The sequence below is a fragment of the Puma concolor genome, chromosome D1, assembly GCF_028749965.1.
Source record: "Puma concolor isolate L17-30 chromosome D1, mPumCon1.1.hap2, whole genome shotgun sequence".
Lineage (NCBI taxonomy): Eukaryota > Metazoa > Chordata > Mammalia > Carnivora > Felidae > Puma > Puma concolor.
Window position 1 is genome coordinate 38,759,530 of NC_141676.1, and position 23,995 is coordinate 38,783,524.

Here is a 23,995-nt window from a genome sequence, read left to right on the forward strand (position 1 = left end):
ACTTGATTCAGAATAATAATGAATTCAAGAGCCTTAGGTATTATAAACCACTATGACGTGATTTAACTGAAACTACAACCTAAGTTTGAATTCTCAGCTCAGATAAAATGTTATTTACACATTTTATTCGTTTTGTACCACTCAATAACTGCCAACTCTTAAAAATATGCTGGTGGCTCAAATAAAAACATTCACTGTTCTAAAAGAACTGTTGAACATACAAGTAACTTTTCCTAAAGGTGCCTCCTTCACCACCTGAGAGGTGGTGTGGTCTAGAAGAAAATAGCACTGGGCAGGCATTAGGAGAGCTGGCCACCAGTCCCAACATGGTATAAGTCAACCAAACAAACTGTTGCTCAGGAGCCATTAATTTACTATTCTGTAATGCAGGAACGTAATGTAATGTAGGAATTACACCATTCACCTGTGCTAGGATGATAACTTGAATTAATAGATATGCAAGTCCCTTGTAAGTTATCAATTTTTCAGTGCCTGGAAAGGTGGTAAGTATTGCTGCTTCTAAATTGTGACTTAAGCTTTTGTCTTATTTGCAAGAGGGAGGAGAAAGTTCTTTTAACAATAATTATATAATCATGTTTGTGGCCTTGCCCCTCTTTACTATATCAGAATTTCTTTCACCTTGTTTAAACTGAATGAGTAAGCATCTAAGTGTGTTCAACAGTCTGAAATGTAAGTATGATTCAGTTAGACTCTACATACATTCATCAAAACATTTCACAGGGGTCTCGATACTAAGTATGCAGTGGATGGGACAGAATCACAACAGGCAACTTTATTTGTAGAATTTGATCCAAAACTCAAGAAAAAAATAAATAAAAAGAGCCGAGTCTCTATTATGTTAGTACACAAAATAAACCAAAAAACACATCAACAGTTACCATGAGATCATTTAAATGTATTTGCAAATGATTTGATGAGGGAAACGTGATTTACAACACGGGAAACTTCTTATAACAACCACTGTAGGTCACCTAGACTAGGTTAGCAAGAATGAACAAAGTGATAGATCCAAAAGGCAACCCCCAAACACCTTCCTCAGATGGAGACTTTGGTAATTGTGGTAAAAAAACAAAACACCAATTCCTGTTCTTCACCATGCTGGATGGTCATTTCGTCCATTTTTCTCCCGCAATGATGAATCCATTTTAAATACTTCAATTATTATGAAGACACTCCAAATCCACAGAACAGCAGACACTTCCATTCTGTGCATCAAGACAAAAGCGTTAGCCAACTGAGACAGAGGATATAAATCAATCAGCAGTGTGCATTTTCATATCCAAAATGACGATCTCCATTTTGAGATAAGCTCCATGAATGCTACTGAAAAACTACCAGAAAAATGCTAGAGGAGGTGGGGGAAGGAAAGACATAGGAGATCCTCTTGAGTCCCTTTGCTAGCTCCTGCTGGCAGTGCAAGTTTATACCTCCCAAACCATGTTTGGGATTCGTCCCCTGTATTTCCAGGTTGTTCACGCAACTTAGTCACCGGACTTATTCTAAATAAAATTGTTTTCAAAAACATACCCCTCAAAGATAATTTGTCATTGACAAAGCAAATCAAAAGTAGCACAACATGAAGGCAACTCCAAAATGGGTTCCAGAAAGGTTTGCATAATAGGAACAGAGTCTCTCAGTGGTGACTATGAAGGGAACAGTACATATTTAGATATATAAATTAATGGAAATTAATACACCTTGATAATCTCCCTAAATGAATCTCAAACCTGACCGCAAAGAAATACTAATACATAACACAGGTCTCCACATCCCCTGGTCGCTAAGTTTACTGGGGCTTGAAAGTACACATGGGACTGTGGCTCTTTTGCTATGTGCAGGTTGATATGGGCCTTTTCCTATTGGGGCTGAATTTAAAGATGGTACTTTCCAGAAAAAAGAAAAGAATCCACCTTTAGAATAGCCATAAAGAGATGACTTGGGAACCTTCCACTGATAGCTGAAACTGAGCCAGGATTTGACAGAACCGAATAGACTAATATTTTAAATGTGCTTCATCAGGAGAATCTTCAATGTTTTGGCAGAGATGGCTGCCTAACCCCAGCTTCAAGTCAGCTGTAGCCATAGCTCTTCTCAAGCTTTGTAGGGAGGAAGGGGTCAGTTTTTAATATCAAAGACGTATGAGGATCGCTCATGGGAATTCCTCCAAAATGACAGGAAAATAATCACAATTAAATCCTTCGGCAAGAGCTTCAAGTCCCTGCATTAGATACTGTGATAATTAAAGCAAACAACTTCATAGAGCACTTTCTTCTAACACTGACAGTTTCATGAAAGGGCTTATAAATTTTTCCAGCATGAAAAAGAGATCTTTTTTCTTTCTTTCGTTTTTAATATGCAGGCCAAAATAGCTTAAATCAGCCATAATTGGACCTAGTGTCAATTGTTAAAATTCTGTAATTCAAAGGCAAGAGAGAGGACTGTTTTAGTCCATGTTCATTTGGAATTTACTTATATACACAGTGTGGCTCCGATCCACTCAGACATATTAACCTCCCTTGAGATGGAAATGCCTGCCTGTGTTTCCATCATGCCCCTCAGAACCTGTGCATTCAGAAACATCAGGAATGAACCTCCCGCATCCAATTACCTTGCATTTGCAAGTTGTGCAGGGAGATCCAGCCATTGTCCACACTGCGCCGCTCAGCCTTGAAATGCCATAGCTGTCCAGACAAGTTTTTCTGATGTCGTAGGCAATGTTATCAGCCAGGCAGGGGTCACTGACACAGCGGGGACAACACTCCCCTTCCAACATGGCTGTGTACTCACAGCTCAGATTGGGGCAAGTGAGTGGCCAACAGTCTACCTCTCCTTCCTGTAGAGAGAGAGCCAGAAATGGTTTATCTTTATCCTTATGAACAATTATGCTCCCAAAGTCCTGCCGGGGGTGGGGAGGGACAGTAATTATCATCACTGTCCTCACTGTATGTTTCTACTTCCACCTTTATGGGTATAATGTGCTTCCTCCTTGAAGAGCTCCTATAGATTAGATATCACCTCCTCCATGGTACTTTTGCTGACTGTCTATACTGCAGCCTGAGAAAAAGGCAGGTCCACATCTGTGTACCAATGGCACCCCATAACTATTTTTTATCATCACATTTATGTTCCTTATCAGTACAACTCCAGATTAAGTTTTGAGCATTTAGGCTTTGGGCTTGTTTCTTTATCTCCCTGATGCTTAGCACAGTTTTGGTAAAAAAAAAAAATGCTAATTGAATGAACAAATAAGTGCATAGGTGGTAAGGTGATGGCTAGTGTCTTAAGAGAAATTAACTTCTCTTAAGGTCAAAGTGGAACCTGAAGCACTGTAATATTTCAACAACATCATAAACTGAGTTCTTAGTATCAAGTTTAAAATTGAGACTGGGAGAACTACTTCAGAATGGTTTTGAATGTGACATTTAGCTAGTGACATCACTAACATGTAGCAAGGTATTATAGTTCAGATGGAACCTCTGTGTGTTTCAGAGTCTGGCAACTGTGGCTCCACTGAGCTGCCTATAACTATTTCTCTAGCTGCCTCTTCAGTTATCATGGAAATTCATTATAATTTATGAAAACTCACGCCTAACGATTTGGTCAGCTACATAACAGACAAGGTCTATCATGCTCACCATTATATCATCCAGAGTCTATTTAGTAAATATGACCCACAGTATACTCAAATAATTATTAAGCTACGTGTTCAACATCTTCAGTTTTCCCAGGAGATATTAGCCTTAGGGGCTAGGGATGGACATGGAAACACTTCTGAAATTCAATGAAAATTTCATGTCTGAAATTAATCCCAATTCTTCTAAGTGCCTGATGACTGACTTCTTGAAAAAGAAATGCAATTTTCCAGACTGATATAGTTGTGTTGGGTTCAGTTGCCCTCAGATGGGAGCTTGAAAAAAAATGGCTTTGATTTGAATATATCTGAATTCTACTCCTCAGTATTAGGGGTGATTCAGAAGAATGTATTCTACTAAGATGATCTGCACATTCACCAGGAGACTTTAGAAAATCTGAGAGAAATTTACAGTACAATTTCTCTAAATGCTTGTTTTCATACAGTAGTCACAGACTAAATCACTAATATTAGAAAATGTTAAAGTATGGAATGCTGCTTATAGGTTCTATTACAAGTAGACTTGGTTGTGACTTGGTTCCAATAGTTATGACTCCCCCAAAGAAGGAACATAAGATTCACTAGGATTATATAGCCTAACAGTCTTTGCATCCTTTGAAAACTTTGTGGTATGATTTGAAAGAGAAAGAACTAGGTCCAGAAATTCTTCGGACATTCTCAAATCTGATTATATACCATTAGTATCTTTATATGAAGATCTAAAATTACCTCTACTTGTTCTATATGAAGGTTTAGCATCTGAAACATCTAGAAAATGTTATCAGTAGTGACTTCTGTATGCTAAGTACCTTCTATGTGCCATGCACTGTATTTGCACTTCACATATGTTCTCTCATCTTCCTAACAGTCCTACAAAATTGGTATTCCACTTGTGTACAAGGAAAGAATGATCAGTGCAAGGTGAGGATTTGCCCGAGTTAATAACACAGAGCTAGCAGGTGGGAGAAGCAAGACTGAATTCTAAGTCTCTATGACTCCATCCCTGATATTTCTACCATGTTCTGTTATGTCTCCTATTGAAACTTTTAATGGTTAGGTCCCAAGAAATCAAAGATTTGGCTCTTTAAGAACTACAAGTCCCGGTCAAGGCTTTGAAAGTTTTCTATCATGCAGAGATTTTGCTTCATCTGGATTTGCCAAAAAGTAGGTGTAAACTAACATAAGTTGAGCCAAATCTGACCCATAAACACATTCTTTTAGTCTTGTACATTGATTTTTTTGTTTTGTGTTTTAATTCCAGGACAGTTAACATGCACTGTTATATTGGTTTCAGATATATGGTATAGTGATTTCAACTATTCCATACATCACCCAGTGCTCATTAGAAGTGCACTCCTTTGTCCCCGTCAGCTATATCACCCATCCCCCCACCCTGTCTTTGTATATTGTTTTAAATAGTAGAATCTGAATGTCTTTAGGCAGAGCATATGCCCCGTAGTAGCCACAAGACTCAAGTTTCCTGAATAGGATCAAAAATAGCAGGAACTAAAACCCATAAGCAACTGAGTTTGCAACCTTTCCAGAGTAAAAGGAGAAAATATTCTAAGGGAAGCTGACATACCAGACACCGGCACTGCTGGCAGCTATGAGTCCAATTGTCGCCACTTCGATAGAGCTTGTGTCCATTTTGATCTAAACATTGGCTTGTGACCCTGGTGTCACACTCTGGGCAACAGAAAAGGTCAACGCTTGGATTCTGGCAATCACAAGCTGTCCGTCGGCAGAAGATCTTTCCATCCTGTTTAGAGATGAGGTTAAGGAGGTTACATCATTAGGGAAACAAGGTGGCTGCACTAGGAAAAGGAAACCTTATAAACAGAGCACATAGGAAGGATTTCTTAGAGTCCAAGTACTCCCCTGTCCACCTTTCATTTTGTTTAAAATGGATGCACGTGTGTGCACTCACACATATACACACCCTAACTTTGCCTGCAGAGCAGCTCATGTAAAAATGGAGATATTTCTGGGGAGCCTGGGTGGCTCAGTTGGTTAAGCCTCCGACTTCAGCTCAGGTCACAATCTCGCGGTCCGTGAGTTCGAGCCCTGCGTTTGGCTCTGGGCTGATGGCTCGGAGCCTGGAGCCTGCTTCCGATTCTGTGTCTCCCTCTCTCTCTGCCCCTCCCCCATTCATGCTCTGTCTCTCTCTGTCTCAAAAATAAACGTTAAAAAATGGAGATATTTCTAAATTCAAAAAGTCGTATGTTGCTTGAAACTCTTTTTTTCTTAAATGTTTCCAAAAAATTACATTTATTTTATTTTTTTTTCAACGTTTATTTATTTTTGGGACAGAGAGAGACAGAGCATGAACGGGGGAGGGGCAGAGAGAGAGGGAGACACCGAATCGGAAACAGGCTCCAGGCTCTGAGCCATCAGCCCAGAGCCTGACGTGGGGCTCGAACTCACGGACCGCGAGATCGTGACCTGGCTGAAGTCGGACGCTTAACCGACTGCGCCACCCAGGCGCCCCCAAAAAATTACATTTCTAAGTAAAATTACAATTAAACCAAGGATTTAAAAATGCATATATGTTCAAGAACTCGTTTAATGGGAAAACTATGCTCCTGTATTTTTCCCAGTTTACAATGATACCACCAAATGCATTCAAATGTATTCATCTAATTTTATCTCTGTCTCAACTCTGGGAGGAAGTCTGACTTTACCCTTTTTTACAGAAAAATTAACTGAGGCCAAGAGAGGCTAAATGACTTATCCAGTATGGAGTTAAAGATCTCTAAGGAGCATCACCAGGGCTTCTGGTTTCAAAACAATTTTTCTTCTACAAGATAGGCTTTAGGCTATTTATTACAAGGGGCTATATCAGGTGCCCCTTACGCCCTAGGTGTCCAAATAATAGGCACAGTACAATTTCTGGAGTAATGGCCCTGAACACTCGTAAAGACTTGAAGTTCAACAGCACTCAAACATTAACACAGTACATTTGCAGGGGTGCCTGGGTGGCTCAGTAGGTTAAGCCTCTGGCTTTGGCTCAGGTCATGGTCTCATGGTTGGTTGGTTCGAGCCCTGTGTTGGGCTCTGCGCTGACAGCTAAGAGCCTGGAGCCTACTTTAGCTTCTGTCTCTCTCTCTGCCCCTCCCCTGCTTGTGCTCACTCTTTCTCTCTCTCAAAAATAAACTACAAAAAAATGATCGTACATTTGCAGCATGCACCCATTATACATCTGTTGCTTACAATAACTTCTCACTTCAGACAATGAAGATGCTGAAAATGTAAGATGTGTGGCCACCATGTGTGGTTATGACTGCTTTGCTGAATATTTAAAAACTAAAGAATCTCAGAGCCAGGACACATAACCAAGCTTCCTGGGTCTACACTTGAAACTTCTCTAGAGCAACCATATCAAGTCATCAAGCCTATGCTTGAAGTTCTCCAGTCTCAAGGAAGCCACCACTATGGAAGGCATTCAATGTATATATCTCTGTTCATGTATGAATGTTAAAAACTGGACTTCTTGTTGCCTCTATCCACTGATATTTGTTCACACTCTTGCTAATCACAGAACTCCCAATCCCCTCTGCCACACTTTCAACTCTTCCGTTTGTAGAAGAGAGCATTATGTTTCCACTGAATCATCTCATCTCTGGATTATCTCTTAATTTTTTGACTAGTACCACTAGTTTTGAATCCTTTCATTGTTATAGTTGTCTTCTTCTTCAACAGTTTAAGTATTTCCAATATAATAATAACAATACTCTACCTTGATTTTAACATTTATTTTGTGCCGTACATTGTGCTGTCTTTTATATGCATTAGCACATTTAATCTTTTAAGGTTAATTTTTGAGACATACACACACACACACACACACACACACACACACACACACACACACAAAGGATCTGACGCAGCCTCCACGCTAACAGCAGAGAGCCCGATATGAGGCTTAAACCCAGAAATCACGAGATCGTGACCTGGATCTGAAGTTGGATACTTAACCCATGAGCCACCCAGGCATCCCAGCACATTTAGTCTTGATAAATCTGTGGAGTACAATTTACACTCCATTTCTCAAATGAGGTAGCTGAGTAAAAGAACTAAATATAATTCTTCAGTGACAGTCTGACCAGCAGTGAATTGGGACTCATGGTCACCTTGTTTTAAGCTCTATGTGTTCTTTAAAGTAGCCTGGTTTCAATATTTACTTCCCTACTTACTATGGTATGTCATGATGTTGATTTATATTGAACTTAATGAAGACTAAAACCTCATTAAGCACTATCCCTATCTTGTGTACTCAGTTGTTTGGGGGCAGAAACTATAAAACCTGATATTTATCCTTCTTGTATTTTACCTTGTTAGATTCATTTCATCTCTCTTCCTGTCACAATGTTTTCTAAATGCTGTTTCTGTCATCCACCATAGTTTGTCCTCCTTCATAGCCTAGTGACATCTGCAAACTTGATGGATCTGCCCTCAGGGTCTTCATCTCCTTCATCGATAACAATGTTGAATAGGACAGCGCTCACTGAGACAAGTTTACTGTCAGCTGAAGTGGGAATCTTTAAATGCTTTACATTTTTTTATGGAGAATGGAAAGGAGACCTGCTGGCTGTGTATATAACGACATAACAGGTTGAAAAATGCTTTTCCTCAAAGCATGTGCATTTTAGCTACTATTGCATAAAATGACAAGAAATCATAATTTTCTAACTATCAAGGGATGACAGATTATACAAACACACACTCAAGTTAAGCAAATGCATTGAGTCAGAGATTATAATTAGTCTGGACAAAGGACTCTCCAGATTCTAGGACTCTTCCAACAATAGGCCCTTATTTTAACTCAGTTATGTATTTTGCTCGTGTAACCATTGCCCAGAATAACTCCCTAGTGATTTATTTTAACAGAAGCTAAAAAAAAGTAACGGTAGCTACCATATAAAATCATATGGTCAGGTCAGCTACTGAGGTCACAGTATTACTCTCCCCAAGTATAGAATGATTGGGCCTCCATAACCTAAAAGCTCTATCCACAAACCACAGTAAACAGGGACACACTGCTTTAGAAGAGGCTATTGTACCACAGGCAATAAGGCTCAATCAGAATGTTAGGTTTCTCTCTGCATGTGGGGATTAAAAGAATGAACAAGAATAAGTGGATAGCCTCCAGGGTTAGTGCAAAATAAAGCAATTTCCTATCTCATCAATTATGTGAAAATGCCAAATAGGCCCCTCTTAGGTTCTGACATATTTTAGAACAATGGCTATGTTCATTCTGCCTTTTGAATTACAGGGTAACTGTCAAGAAAATCATTTTTAATAATGAAAATGTCACAGGTGGCTCCATTAATTCAGTGAGAATGCCATTACAAAACCTCAGCTAACAGAACACAGCCACACTAGCATCTAAACTTGGCAAGACAATTGAGCTCAAAGTTGGTGAGTAATCTTTCTCATGCTAGATCTCTGGGGTCATTCCCAGAGCCTGACCTCAGTCCTAGCTGGATTGGTCAGAACAAGCCCCATCTAAATGCCAAAGATGTATTTTTTCACCCTTCTGCTGTAGAAGCTAAATGCTTTTATGTAATTTTATAATGGATTTCAGCTCTAAACAATGACTACTATATTATTTAAATTGCTCCTGAATTTTAAGAAGCAGGGACATACACTTTCTCGTCAAATAAAAAAGGGATTTATTCTTACGCCATGGAAAGTTACAGGTTTTATACTATAAATTACACATTACTGAATAGTTAACACATTATTTACTCCAGATTGCATAATATCACTTTTCTGCCACAGTTTTGAAACTTTTAAATCAAGAAGGTGGAGGTCTTGGGGTGCCTGGGTGGCTCAGTTTGTTATGTGTCTGACTTGATTTCAGCTCAGGTCATGATCTCACAGTTCATGAGACCAAACCGAACATCAGGCTCTGTGCTGACAGTGTGGAGCCTGCTTGGGATTCTGTCTCTCTCTCTCTCTCTCTCTCTCTCTCGCTGCCCCTCCCCAACTCATGCACGTATGCACACTCTCTCTTAAGTAAAAACTTAGGTAAGATTATTTATGTAAATTCAATTATAATATAACCTGGGTTTGGCAAACTGACACCTACAGTCTAAATTCAGCCAGTCACCTGTTTCTGGAAATAAAGTTTTATTAAAACACACCTTCCCTTGTTCATTTACATATTTCCTTTGGCTGTTTTCACACTCTAATGGCAGAGTTCAGTACATGAGACAGAGACCTGACAGTTATGCAAAGACCATCTGGCCCTTCATAGAAAACATTTTTTGATCTTTGATATAAAGAGTAAAATTAGGAGTGGTACTCTAGACCCATCTATTCTACCTTCTCACATACAGATTTTTGTGTTGTGATATCCAGTCTTTACAAAATATTAATTTGGCTTCAGGTTACGCCACACAACCAGCCCTCTCTAATTAGCACTTCTCTAATAAAACTCTTAACAGTCATTGATTCCAAATGTCTCATTTTAATGAAGAGGAAATCAGGTCCAGAGAGGGGAAAGCACTTCTCTCACAGAGCAAATTAATGACAAAACAGGAACCAGACCTCACTCCAGACATTCATAGCAATGATTTTCCAATATGCTAAAGGGTAGGATAAAAGGACTTCACACAACTCAAATCAGAAGGATTCTTGAGGCAATGGTTCTCAAATGTGGTCCTCTGACAAGCAGCATTAGAATCTCCTGGAAACTACTTAGAAATGCAAATTGTTGTGCCCAAACCCAGACTCACCAAACAAGAAAGTCTATGGGGTAGACTCAGTGATCAAAGTTTCACAAACCCTCCAGGGGATTCTGGTCCAAGGAAGAGTTTGACACCTCTGATGGAGAAACAAAGCAATGAAAAGGCAGGATTCGGAACTACATGCAGTAGAAGTATGAAGTGAGGAGAACAGAAAAGAAGACCCTGTTCCTTGATAGGACCCCTAGAGTTTTGAGGGTGAACTAAACTTGCCAATTTGTTCATGTTTCAAAGAAAAGGAAGCACAGTTTTAGGGCTGGCACAGCCAACTCCTTCCATCAAGAACACCCTAGAGAGGAAGGTATTGACAATGTCACTGGTTAGGTTTAGAGAGCAAAGCAAAGCATTTTTAGGAGTAAACTGAAGGATTTCAGAAAGCTAACCTCTACCCTGGCCCCAGGCACAAGCTGATTCATCCCTGTTCTTCACTCTACGAATGGGTGCCACAGGAGAACGGCAGGGTTATTTTATTGTCAGCTCCTTGCAGACAGAGCTTTCTTCTTGCCTGAAGGAAACACAGGAACCCCTTAGGTTTCCCTAATCTGGCCACCTTCCTCAGTTTCTGAGCAAAGGCTTGTATGAGGCCAGGTCACGTGGTCAGCATTCCAGACAATCTCATGGCAAAGATCCTCTCCACTTTACCCTTCTTCTGTGTTGCCACAGGAATTTGGCCCTCCACTTGCAGAGCGCAAGTGGTTATTTATGGTATCTATTTCCCTATCCATCTCTAGTACTACATTTAGTTAAAGGATGAATGCTATTCACTTTTCAACTAAGAAAATGAACAAAACAAAACAATCCTGCAGGCAGCACAGAAATAAAATCTGGTCCTCACAGCTTGTTTTCTCCCACTGGATTTTCCAGTTACTACTAGAAGTAGATGAAGGTGTAGGAATAAATGCAAGCCTAACTTGCAACCCTGGCTCCTTCTCTGATCATTGGCACCGGAACACTTTTGACCCAGGAAAATGGGGCAGCTAAGTTGCAAATATGCCACTCTGGAGCTTCTGCCCACAGAATGAGGGCACACATGGCCACAGGGAGTGAGTGTCTGACATTATCATTTATCAAGACCCATGACTTAATTTTGGTGTTATCTTTCATGTGATCTTCTGTCTCTAACCCTCCTTCGGGTTCTCATCTTTACTCTCCTGAACCTTCAATTCAGTCTAAGTGGTACCTCTCCATTTAGTTTGGATCTCCTCAGTCCTCCTCCTGTGCTGTCGATCAGACTTTGGTTGGGCCATGCCAATCCTCAACAAAAAGTCACTCATGATACTCTGCTGCCCACAGAATAAAGTCTGAATTCCACTGTCTGGCTCTATCTGTAACCTTTCTCTCTCGGCTTATTATCAGTTATCCCCCTCCCATACTCTTCTTTTTTTCTGATATTCTAAGCCCACCATTTACTTCATATTTTCCTTAACACATGCAATGTTTCTGCATCTTTGTTCTTGCTATTCCCTCTGCTTGGGATTCACTTTCCCCACATCTCTACTTGGCTAAATTTCTCATCCTTGAAGGTCTCACTCAAAGGTCACTTCCTCTGTGACATCTTTCCTTATTCCTTTCTGCATCCTCCTAGAATACAATAATACTTCCCTTTTCCATGTCCCTATAACAAACCATTCATGACTACAAGGGCATGTCAGGTGACTGTGTATCCATTTGTCTATTCATCTCCATAATCAACAATATAATATGATCACTCATACTAAAATGCTGCAGTTTCCAAGAAGTTAAAAACCTGAGACCTCTCTATCTTCCCATGTAGCACAGGTAGAAAATAAAGATGTCTCCTAAGGCTCTGGACAAATTTATGAATGGAAGAGCCACAGATGGGTATCTGTGAAAAGAAACTGGGATATAACTAAGATTTAGAGGTCAAGCCCAAAGAGACCACCATTTTTCACTCTGTGGTCTGGATAATGCTAAAAGAACATGGGTTCCAAGCAATTTAGCAATCTTTCTGGGCCTAATCAACTAAGTGGTCTAAAGATGCATAAAATTACTGTCACTGTTAAGGAAGCACATGGCATCTAAACAAAATCCCAAATCCATTTGGGCCTACTGTTATTGCCGAACTCCATTAAGTTGTGGACATGTTTCAATACTTCTTTTTCAATTGGCATGAAACACTAGTAGCTAACCTGGTGTACTGACTCTCAAGGGGGAAAGTTCTTTAAAAGAACTTTGAGTCTTCTTTGGTAAGTGATTAGTCATGGAGAGACAGCTCTCTGCAAGTCTCTGAGCTAAGTACTTCAAATTTATCTTGATCTTAATTCACTCTCACAGCAAATGTGTCTGCAGATATTAACCCAGTCTTACTGATAAAAACATGGCTCAGAAACATAAAGAATCTTGCAGAGTTCACAGAACCACACCCATGTGGAGCAGTAAGGCTGGGAACCCATTTCTCTAACTAGAGACCTTAGAATTTTGTCATGGATATCTCGGTTTCAGGTCTGCTGCCACCACTTACTTGTGTGAAACTTGAGTGTCTTGTTTCTTCTGTAAAGTAATAATAATATTTACTTCATGAGGTTGTTTTCAAAGTATGAGCAGATACTTATAAGTACACAAAAGAAATGTTCCCTCATTTCTACCTCCATGCTTAGGACAGAAGGAAGATCCTGGGGCTGAGGAAGAGATTGCCAAACCGTATCTATACAAATTATCCAATAACATTGTTCCCCCTACTGTCTCTTCCCCACCAGTTGTCTTAATTTCCATGTGTCCTTTATAAATCATATTAACTTTTCTAAATCTTATGAGAACTTAAGATAATATGTGGCTAAGTTACAGGAGAAATTATTTGGGCTATACTATGTACTATCATTCAATAGTACCTATTTAAACGCCCTTTTTCATGGATGTCCTAATTATTTATTGCAGGTTCTTTATCTTTTTCTTGTCATGGTAAGCCTGACCATAAATTATATATTGAACCAGGGGCACCTGGGTGGCTCAGTCGGTTAAGCATCTGACTTCATTTCAGGTCACCATCTCACAGTTCTTGAGTTTGAGTCTTGTTTTGGGCTCTATGCTGACAGCTCCGAGCCTGGAGCCTGCTTCAGATTCTGTCCTGTCTCTCTCTGCCCTTCCCCCACTCACTCACTGACTCTCTCTCTCTCTCAAATATAATATTAAAAAAAATTTATATAGAGAGCCAAAAACTAGGGAAAGAATTTGAAAGATTTCACTCCAAGTTTACCATTTTTTCTAGTATTTATCAATCCTTTCTGTTGAATATTTATCATATTAACATAATATTTATAATAGTGATTCAATATAATAATTTTCAGGGTGTCTGGGTGGCTCAGTTGGTTAAGCATCTGTCTCTTGATTTTGGCTCAGATCATGGTATCATGGTTGTGAGTTCAAGCCCCACGTCAGGCTCTGTGCTTGAAATCCTCTCTCTCCCTCTTTCTGCCCCTCCCCTGCTCGCTCTCTCTCTCTCTCTCTCAAAATAAATAAATATACTTAAAATAATTTAACATTATAATTTTCATGCTGTATTTCATATTTAAAAAATATAAAATAACACAATTAGATGACAGAATACAAAAGCAATAAATATTCAGCATAGGTTTGAACCTTTCCCTGTAAAACTTATGTTTTAAGAAAAATTCCTACTGTTATGTACGTAAAATTAATGAACTCAAAAGACTAATGCTGGTGTACTCAGCTCTCTAGTGATATTCAGACATCCTGAAGTGCCTGAAATTTTTAAGCAGGTGTTAGAATAGCTGAAACCTTGTGGAAAGATGCAATGTTGTGAAATCCGGGTTACTTTTAAACCATTTAAATATTTAAACCCTCAAATATGAAATTGACCCAAATTATCGCTCTTTGTATTGTAGAGAATTTGAAAGAATAATTTGTACATGATGACAAACTAATCCTATTTCAATGTATAATATGCAAAGAAATGTATACATAATACTTATTGTAAAGTAAATGTAGAAATGCCAGCTGCTGGCAAGAAACAAAAAAGAAAATCCTGGAAAGGATTTGAAAGGTCTATATGAATAATGATACTAAGCCACAAACTAAAACATTTTGGAAAGGGTGAGAGAGAAATACTGAGGGTATAAATGTCACTAGCAGTTTCCAGACTTACAGAATTTTAGAGACAGAAAGAATTTCTGATATCATCTAGCCATTTGTACAGCTGAGGAAAAAGGCTCTGATGCTAAGTTGTTTGCTCAAGGTCACAAAGCCAATTACTAGCAATGCCTGGAATAGAATCCAGGTCTTCTCATTCCTGGTGGAATGCCTTGAAGTTGCATATTCCAAGGAGTTTAAGGGAAGAGAAAAGAACCCAGGAATAAGAGTAGAGTGAGAAAGGTTGATTTCTGGCTTTGTCTACGTTTAAATTCAACTTTCTTCTAAGTCTAAATGAGGGAGATGATATTCCATCTTCCAAGTATAATACAGGAATCATATAGCAGAGTATTTATTTTGAATACTATCTAAAGAGGCTTATTGTCCTTGGATAATATAAACACTGGGTCAAAATAAGAAGATAAAAGCACTTTAATTTAGTGGCTAATATAATCTAGGGAAAAATGCACCAATTTCACCTTTAGCATGCCAGGACACATTTCATTTATAGTCTCTCTTTGAAGGACAATTTTGAAGCATCATAAAGAAGTTATTAATCTCTTTATGATATGACAACACTGGTCGTGTATGAGATTGAGTGGCTTCTGACATCTGGCTTGTATAGTTTTTTTCTCTTCATAGTCCTACATTCTTTGATTCTTCTTTTAATATGTATTCCATCAACTAAAGCCTACAATGTAAGAAGTATTTGTGAGTGCCTAGCTCAAAGACTTTCCCTACCATAGTCTGCAAATAATTTTTCCACTGTCTTTTGGCATCTTGAGTTTTGGAGGAAAGTCTGAAGCCAACCTGAAATTTCCCAGGATATGCTGACCTTATGCTGTCCTGATGCTTATGGCACTAGTACTGGTCCTGATGGCTTTGTACTGATTGATCTTGTTATAGTAAGAGAATCCTTTTGGTGTACAAATCAGTCATCCTTCTCTTTTATCTATGAAATTGGTTTTGTTGCATTTGTTGTGTTCTCTTCAGGAAAACCCACTACATGTTAAATCATTACTGTCAGCTTCCATATCTGTCACGTAATCATATTTCTTCTCCACCTTTCCCTTTCATACTTAGTGGGTTTTCCCCCCTCATCTCTGTGGCAGCAGTACTGGTTTGATTCCAAGAAGCTTCTGAGGTAGTCTTCATAGTGCAGAGATTTTCCCCTCAGTTCATTCTCCAGGAGCCGCTTTCCTTCTCCTTCTCGTTTAATGCTCTTGCCTTTTTGTCTATCTTGTTGGAATTCTTGCTTTAATTTCTTTGAGGGTCTAAAGAAGTTTTATCTAAATGATTCTTCAAATGTATGATCTAATTTTGTTCAAGTACGTATTCTTAATTTGTACTCCACACTCCCATTATTGTAATATCTATGCCTAACTCCCATGTTTGTTTGTTTGTTTTCTTTCTGGTCATCATTGAATGAAGGTGGCTCTTTCTGAAACTGCCTGAGAATTTCATGATGTTGCCACTTTTTCTCCTGATCACCTGAGCATTTTTAAAATTTCTAACTGAAGTATAGTTGACATACAATAATATATTAGTTTCGGGTGTACAGCATAGTGATTTTATAATTCTATACATTACTCAATATTCTCACCACAATAAGTACAGTCATCATCTGTCACCATATCATATTATCACCATATTATTGACTATATTCCCTATGCTTTACTTTTCATTTCCATGTTATTTATTTTATAACTAGTTTACACCTCTTAATCTCTATCTCTAATTTCACCCATCTGCTCAACCCCCTCTCCTCTAGCAACCATCAGTTCTCTTTATTATGAGGTTTCTTTTTTTGTTTGTTCATTTTTTTTTCCAGATCCCACATGAGTTAAATCATATGGTATTTATCTTTATTTGACTTAGCCTAATACTCTCCAGGTCCACCCATGTAGTTGTAAATGGCCAGATTTCATTCTTTTTCATGGTTGGGTAATATTCCAACATTTCATACATGCATATGCATACCAAATCTTCTTTACCCATTCATCTATCAGTGGACACTTGGTTTGCTTCCATATCTTGGCTACATTAAATAATGTGGCAATAAATACAGGAGTGCATATATATTTCCAATTTAGCATTTTCATTTTCTTTGGGTAAATACCCAGTAGAATTACTGGATTATAGGGTATTTCTATTTTTAATTTTTGAGTAACTTCCACAGTGGTTGCACCAATATACATCCCGACCAAGAGTACAGAAGGGTTTCCTTTTCTTCATATCCTTGACAACATTTGTTATTTCTCGTCTCTTTGATACTGGCCATTCTTACTGGTATGATGTGATATCTCATTGTGGTTTTGATTTGCATTTCCCTGATGATTAATGATGCTGAGCATCTTTTCATGTGCCTACTGTCCATCTGTATGTCCTATTTGGAAAACGTCTATTCAGATATTTGCCCGTTTTTAATCAGATTATTTTTGGTGATCAGTATCAGTTCTTTGTATGTTATGATATTATCTCTTTATCAGATATATTATTTGCAATATCTTCTCTCATTCAGTAGACCTTTCCATTTTATTGCTGGTTTCCTTTGTTGTGCCAAAGGCTTTTATTTGTTACAGTCCTAATAGTTTATTTTTGCTTTTGTTTCCCTTAGCATGAGGAGACATGTCTAGAAAAATATTGCTAAGGCTGATGGCAAAGAAATTACTGCCTATATGTTCTTTTAGGAATTTTATGGCTTCAGGTCTCCTATTTCGTTCTTTAATCCATTTCAAGTTATTTTTGTATATAAGTGTAAGAAAGTGATCCAGATTCACTCTTTTGCATGTAGCTGTCCGATTTTCTCAACATAATTTATTAAAGAGACTGCCACCTTTGTTGTAGGTTAACTGACCATATGAGTGTGGATACATTTCTGGTCTCTCTATTCTGTTCCAGTGACCTATGTCTGTTTCTGTGCAAGTACCACACTGTTTTGATCAATATAGCTTTATGGTATATCTGAAATCTGGGATTGTGATACCTCCAGCTGTGTTCTTCTTTCTCAAGTTTTCTTTGGCTATTTGGGGTCTTTTGTGGTTCCATAAAAATTTTAGGGTTATTTGTTCTAGTTTTATGAAAAATACTAGGGACTTCCCTGAATCCATAGACTGTTTGACTCTGCTTCTTTGAATAGTAAACCTTGACCCTTTGCTGGCTTGTATAATTCTGCTATTATGTGATTTAGTTTTATTTGAATTTGAAAACAAGAGTATGGTTTAACAGCCAGTATTTCTGTCTCAATCTTGACTTCTTAGCCTCAAAGATGATGATGCCATTATAGTCCATTTGGATGCTTATGTGTTGGAGCTACTACTTATGAAATTGGATTAAAATATTTCTAGATGCAAATAATAGAAAAAAGCAGGGTCACAAATTCATTTTTTTGAGAGTGATCTACAGAATTTGATTTAGGGTTTTTAATTTAGTTTCTTTTTTAAAGAACTTTTTGGAGATTTTTTTAACTTAGTTTCTTTTTTAAAAAAAGTTTTATTTCTTTTGAGAGAGAGAGAGAGAGAGTACATGAGAGTTGAGTGGGGCTAGGGAGGCAGTTCAGAGAGGGAGAGAGAGAATCTCAAACAGGCTCTTTGCTGTCAGCACAGAACCCAATGCAGAGCTCAAGCTCACAAACTGAGATTATGATTTGAGTCAAAACCAAGGGTCGGACGGACACTTAACTCACCAAGCCACTCAGGCACCCCTTTAATTTGTCTCCTAAATCAAAGCTGTCCTCTCCTTCCACAAGTTCTTGGAAGCTATGCTATTAATGAGTAATAAATGCAATTGGAAAACAAAGAAAGAAGGAAATCTTCCTTGCACTTTATTCATAAGGTGGTGGGGTGGTGATAGAGGTGCCATTATATTAACAATATAAGGTTACAAGGATTGTTCATTTTTTGTGGAATTTCAGTCTAATCCTCTGACTTTGGCAAGAGTTTAAAGAGTCAAAGCAGAATAAATCAACTTATATTGCTTGGATTATTAGCATAATTAATTAATGAAACTTTGGGAAGTTTTAATGATTGCTAAGTTCCCTCCCATGGGCCTAAATAAAACAAAAACTGAAAAAGATATTTTGGTTTCACACACTACTCAAGACTCAACAAAAATCTCTTATTGATTCCAGAGACTGGGGCTCTGCAAATCCTAAAAAGGATTTCCGGGTCAGGTTGTGATCATCCTCATAAGTTTGGGAAAAACAATATTTTCTAGAAAAGCACTAATAAAGGAATTCCTTCTTGTTTTGCTGGCTGAATGGAGACCTAACTGCCAACCTTTTCTATATACCTTTCTCAACTATTTTAAACCACAACAAGCTTTTCTTTCTGTTAAAAACTTTGCCCTTTGTGTCACTAATACAGTACTAAGGTTACAGTTTGAGCTCAATCAGGTTAGATTGCCTATTTAATCAGTTTTAAATACATGAGCAGATATCATCTGTGGAAAGTTATAGGACTTGTGGCAGAATAAGAAAACTATGAAATTTGGGGCAAACTACTAGAGTTCAAGTCCCAGCTTGGATATTTATGTATTGTGACATTTAGGGTACATTACTTGCCCTAAAACTCAGAAACTGTATCTTCCAAAGCTGTGCTATAAGAATTAAGTGTGATGCTGTTTTTAAATTACAGGGTGCTTGGAACAGAGGAGGTGCTCAGTAAATGGGGTCACTGGACCTGTGTTTGGATGTGTGGAACCAGATGCATGTATAAGGTAAAAAGTGAGCATGATGGAGTAATGATCTAAACACTTGGTAATGTAGCTCTCCTAAATGGGTGCTCCCAGGTCCTTTGGAGGTGTGGTAGACTTGAAGACAGGTGAATGAAGGTTCATTTCCACTCTATTCCCAGGGAGCTCTCTGAATTTATCAGGACACCAGCTCCCTACGAGACTACTAAACAAGTCATTTCTTGTGGTTCCCATGCCCATAAAGCCCAAGATTAAAAAGTCCCATCCACAGACATAAAAATACAATGCAAGAGCTACAGTAAAGCAGTTTCAAAGGAAAATGAATAAGCAAGATCAACAAAAGAAAAAATAAAGCACAAGGAAATCAAACATTTTAATAGGCCCATTTTGCAAAGCATAAAGCTAAAACTGGGGGATGACAGGCTTATTTTCATAAGCATTAAACTCACTTCCAAACAACTTAATGTAAGGAATAGCCAGCCCAGCAGTGAGAACGGAAAGAAGACATCATTTATCAGAAGGCCTCATACTATCATTTCCATTTGTTCAGAACAGAGGTCCACCTATCTCTGACCGCTGGAAGCAAGCCTATGTGCCTTGCTTTTCTGGATGATGTTACCACAAAAATAAGCAAGTTCATGCAGGTGATCATTTCAGGCAAAGAGTAGTTTTAATCAGCAAGTCTGTGTAAGTGTGGAATGAGAGCTCATTAAATCTCTCACCCAACCAACCTGAAAGGCACTGCAGGCTCTCGGTGGGAGCACCAACATTGGTTTCTCTGCCCTACTCCCCCCGTGCTCTGCAGTCTCTTCTCAACTGCACACCTCACTTCTCACTAATGGCATGATCAATTCAAAACAGGTTTGCCTGCCACTCAGCATCATCATTAGCTGTAGCATGGATTAGAATGAGAGAAGCCTTTTCAGAAACTACAGGAGACCAGCAAGTCAACACCTGGGGGAAAGAGGTGGGGCGGAAGAGAAGAGTGAAGGGAGGAAAAGAACAGTTACAATTCCTGCCGCACTGTATTAGTCTCACCTTGCAGGAACAGACAGAGCACCTGTCTTCTTTCAAGGTCCACACTTGTCCATTGCGCTTCAGTCCTCCTTCATGAGGGCAGTCACCAGAGCAGGAGGGCCCAGAGGGACAGAGGCAGTCAAAACCCCCAGCCAGGTTGATGCAGGCAGAATCATTCCAACAGGTATGGGTTCTTAAGGCACATTCATCAATGTCTGCAATAAAGAAGGCACAGAGCTTTACAATTTAGCCAAGACTGTGATTAGAAAATAGTCATTTACAATAGCATTAATATTACTGAGCATTTACTTTGTGCCAACCTGTTCACATGCATTATCTCATTTACTCTGCAAAGCAGCTCTGTGTAGGAAAATCTGTTCCTATATTTTGCAAATAATGAAGCTGAGGCTCATAGAAATGAAATAGCATGCCTACGGTCATATAGCTAATAGGTGGCAGGTCTCATACTCAAACCTGCAGCTGTTGGACTCCAATTACTAAATTATCCAGTAGCAGCTCTAATCCAGTTTTAGGATATTCTCGAGAGCTGTACCATCTAGAGGCCATAAATAGTCCTAATTCATTAACAGTGGGGATACACCCTATACAGATCTGGGTCTTTTAGAAAAGGTGTGAATAGATCATCCACTGAGTAGGAATAAGTGGGCAATTAGGGCAACCTTGAACCAATCAGACTCCCCCAGATCCTGGGGCCAAGGGTGAAAGAAGAGGGACTAATTCTTGGTAGTTGCCTTGCCTAATCAAATCCTCTCCATCCTAATGGTCAGAAGCATTTTTGTCCCCAGAAAAAAACATCTTAGAGCTATGGTACATATAGCATGGATGAGGATGGAAGACACACATATATTTTACGGTTTTTTAATGACAGCTAAATATGGAGGGAAAGCAAAAATCCAGTCAGCTTTCCCAGACATTCAAAGCTTGAGTGACCTTAACATCTCAAACACATAGCTGTCCAGTCCTGGATTGAGCCTCTTCCCAGTGGGCAATCTATTACTTCAAAAGGCAGCCAATTCCATCGGATAACTCTTTTAGAAATGTCTTCCTTAAATGAAATGAAATATATTTTCCTAGAACTCCTACTTATTGGTGCTAGTTCTGAGACCACTCAAGAAAAGTCAACTTGAGTTTTCTTATTTGTGACAATCTTTACATGATTTAAAGATATTGGTCATTTGTTTATCATAGTCTTGTACTCCACTGGTCAATCTAGTGCTATGTCCTTCAAATATCCTTCAGATGATCCTTCTGTGCACAAGGTTTTTTTGAACACTAGGTATTATAAATGTTAACAATGACATTTAAGACATTGTCCTTATGTAGGTAACAAGGAGAAACACTAGAAGGACATAGAGATAACTAACTATTGTTAGGCATCTGATCAGGAAGTTTAATCCCTATAGTAAGTTAAAATAAGAACATTATAAATTGGGGTGCTTGGGTGGCTCAGTTGGTTAAGCGTCCGACTTAGGCTCAGGTCATGATCTCACGGTTTGTGAGTTCAAGTCCCGTATTGGGGTTTCTGCTGTCAGTTCAGAGCCCACTTCAAATCCTCTGTTCCCTAATCTCTGCCCCTCCCCCCGACTCTCTCTTTCAAAAATAAACAAACGTAAAAAAAAAAAAGTATGAATTAACTTACTCTACTTCCTAAATTTCATGTTAAATATGTATGGGTTGTGGGCATTTGGTTAAGGGTTATGAGCTAAATTAAAGAAAAAATAATTCTAAGTGGCATTTTCTCCTAAAGTACTCAAGCAATAGTGCTTAAAGGCATAATATATACTTACTGTTAGTGCTTTATACTTATATAGTGTGTCAAAGTTTTTTGAAGCTTTTCCAGGAGTTATGCCATATAATTGCAAGATGGAAATAGTTACTTTCGTTTTACAAAATAAGAAACTAAGGCACAGAGATGAATAAGTGGTCACACATCTAGTACCACGTTGAAGCAAAGGTGGTATCCTGGGCCTTCTAACACATGCTCTAGAGTTCTTTTCTGAACCAACTCAAGGTCTAAAGTCATCTTTCAGAATACTAGAATGTTCTGTGGTTTTATCTACTTTCAACTATTAACCCTCTAGATATTGCAACCCACTTCCAAGCATAAGATCTTATATGGATCCTCTTTAGTATCCTTAGTTGAAATTCTGAGAATTACATAATTACTCAAAGTTTTCTATAATTTTGCAACTACTGTGACTTAAAAATAATGAGAAATAAATGACCTATCTTCTATTACTGACTGCATGCACTGTTGGAAAATTTGGCTTCACAGTAAAGGTACAAAGTAGAAAATGTTACAGAGTTCAAATACTTTATTCCAAGATTTTTGTCTTTGTCTCATTAAATGTAGTCTCAGTCAAGACATTTAGTTAATTAACAACGATTCCTCTTTTTGTTGTTGTTGTTAAGTTTATTTATTTATTTTGAGACAGACAAGCACACAAGCAGGGGAGGGGCAGAGAGAGAGGGGGTTGGAGGATGTGAAGTGGGCTCTGCGTTGACAGCAGAGAGTTCGATGAGGGGTTGGAATTCACAAACCATGAGATCATGACCTGAGCCAGTCAGACACTTAACCAACTGAGCCACGCAGGCACCCCATGATTCCTCCTTTAAAAACTGTGGAAATGAACCCAAATTGCAATACCCAGATTCCCAGTCAACTACAATCTGACCTCAGTTATGTCTTTACTGTTCCATTGTGTCCATGCTATTCTCCACACATTTGACCATATGGTGCTCCTACCTGGAAACCTTTCTTGTCTCCCAAGTCGTCTTCTTCTAACTCTTCTCAATTAAGAGTGGCATTGGATGTGGGAGTCAGGCAACCCATGTTTGAAAACAAGTTCTCAATTTAATTGAGTGCTTACTACATAAAAGGCATTTTACATATCACTGTATGTCCTTGGTCACATTATTTAGCCTCTCTGACACTTATTTATCCCCTGTTTAAAACCATACCCAATGAATTTCTGGTCTTTTAAAAATTGTAGATAACATAAGAACTCACATATTTCTTGATGTAAAGAATGTGGATATTTAAGACAAAGTTCAAGCCCTACCTCCTCAATTAAGCATCTCCCAATATTATGCCAATTCATAGTAATCAGTCACTTCCTTAAACTCCCACTGCAGTGACCACGTTGGTGGTAGATCCTATCTTGGAACAATACTAAACTGGTATGTTTGCATTATTCTCACTCCTTGGCTTTTGCTCAAAGTGGCAATGAAAATATTTGGTCTTACTCTTCTCTAATCACATATACAATCTAGTTTGGATGTCTGGGAGATACAGATAGAGAGTAACTTGATAGATAACACATGGAATCATAAAAAATATTCAGATTTCTCTGAACTCTGTGTTAACTCAAATCTTCACACCAGTCCCTGACTACTACATTAGCCTCCTATCTGGTCTCCCTGACTCCAGCGACTTCTCATTCTAATCCAATGATTTTCAATTGTGGGCTCAGTAGACACATTTGAGGAGCTCTTAACGAGTACTGGTGCCTGGGCTCACTGCCACTAGAGACTGATTTAATTGGTGTATAAAGTAGGATCCAGATATTGGGGCTCTGTTCAGTCAGATGAGAATGACTGCTCTAAATACCTTCCGCAAGGGACTGGTGTTCTAAAAAGCAAATTTGTCCATATCACGCCCCTGCTTACCACCTCTCAGTCGTCCTCTGATGTCTATAATAGATGATTTAAGCTCCCAGCATATAAGCCTTGATCTAACATTCCAGTTGTTAGCTTC

The 23,995-nt window shown here is 38.6% G+C and overlaps 1 protein-coding gene across 2 annotated transcripts in view; it reads right to left on the reverse strand.

The window, feature by feature from the left end:
* Positions 1–778: 778 nt before the first annotated feature.
* NELL1 (neural EGFL like 1) overlaps positions 779–23,995 on the reverse strand; it is an 877,378-nt gene continuing 854,161 nt past the window's right edge. For both annotated transcript variants that reach the window (XM_086677814.1, XM_086677813.1), the window contains 4 exons: positions 20,239–20,432; positions 5,235–5,411; positions 2,630–2,854; positions 779–1,226 (listed from right to left, as the gene is read on the reverse strand). In XM_086677814.1, the coding sequence (XP_086533940.1) occupies positions 1,176–1,226; positions 2,630–2,854; positions 5,235–5,411; positions 20,239–20,432 (647 nt within the window). In that variant the 3' untranslated portion in view covers positions 779–1,175. The remainder of the gene's footprint in view (positions 1,227–2,629; positions 2,855–5,234; positions 5,412–20,238; positions 20,433–23,995) is intronic.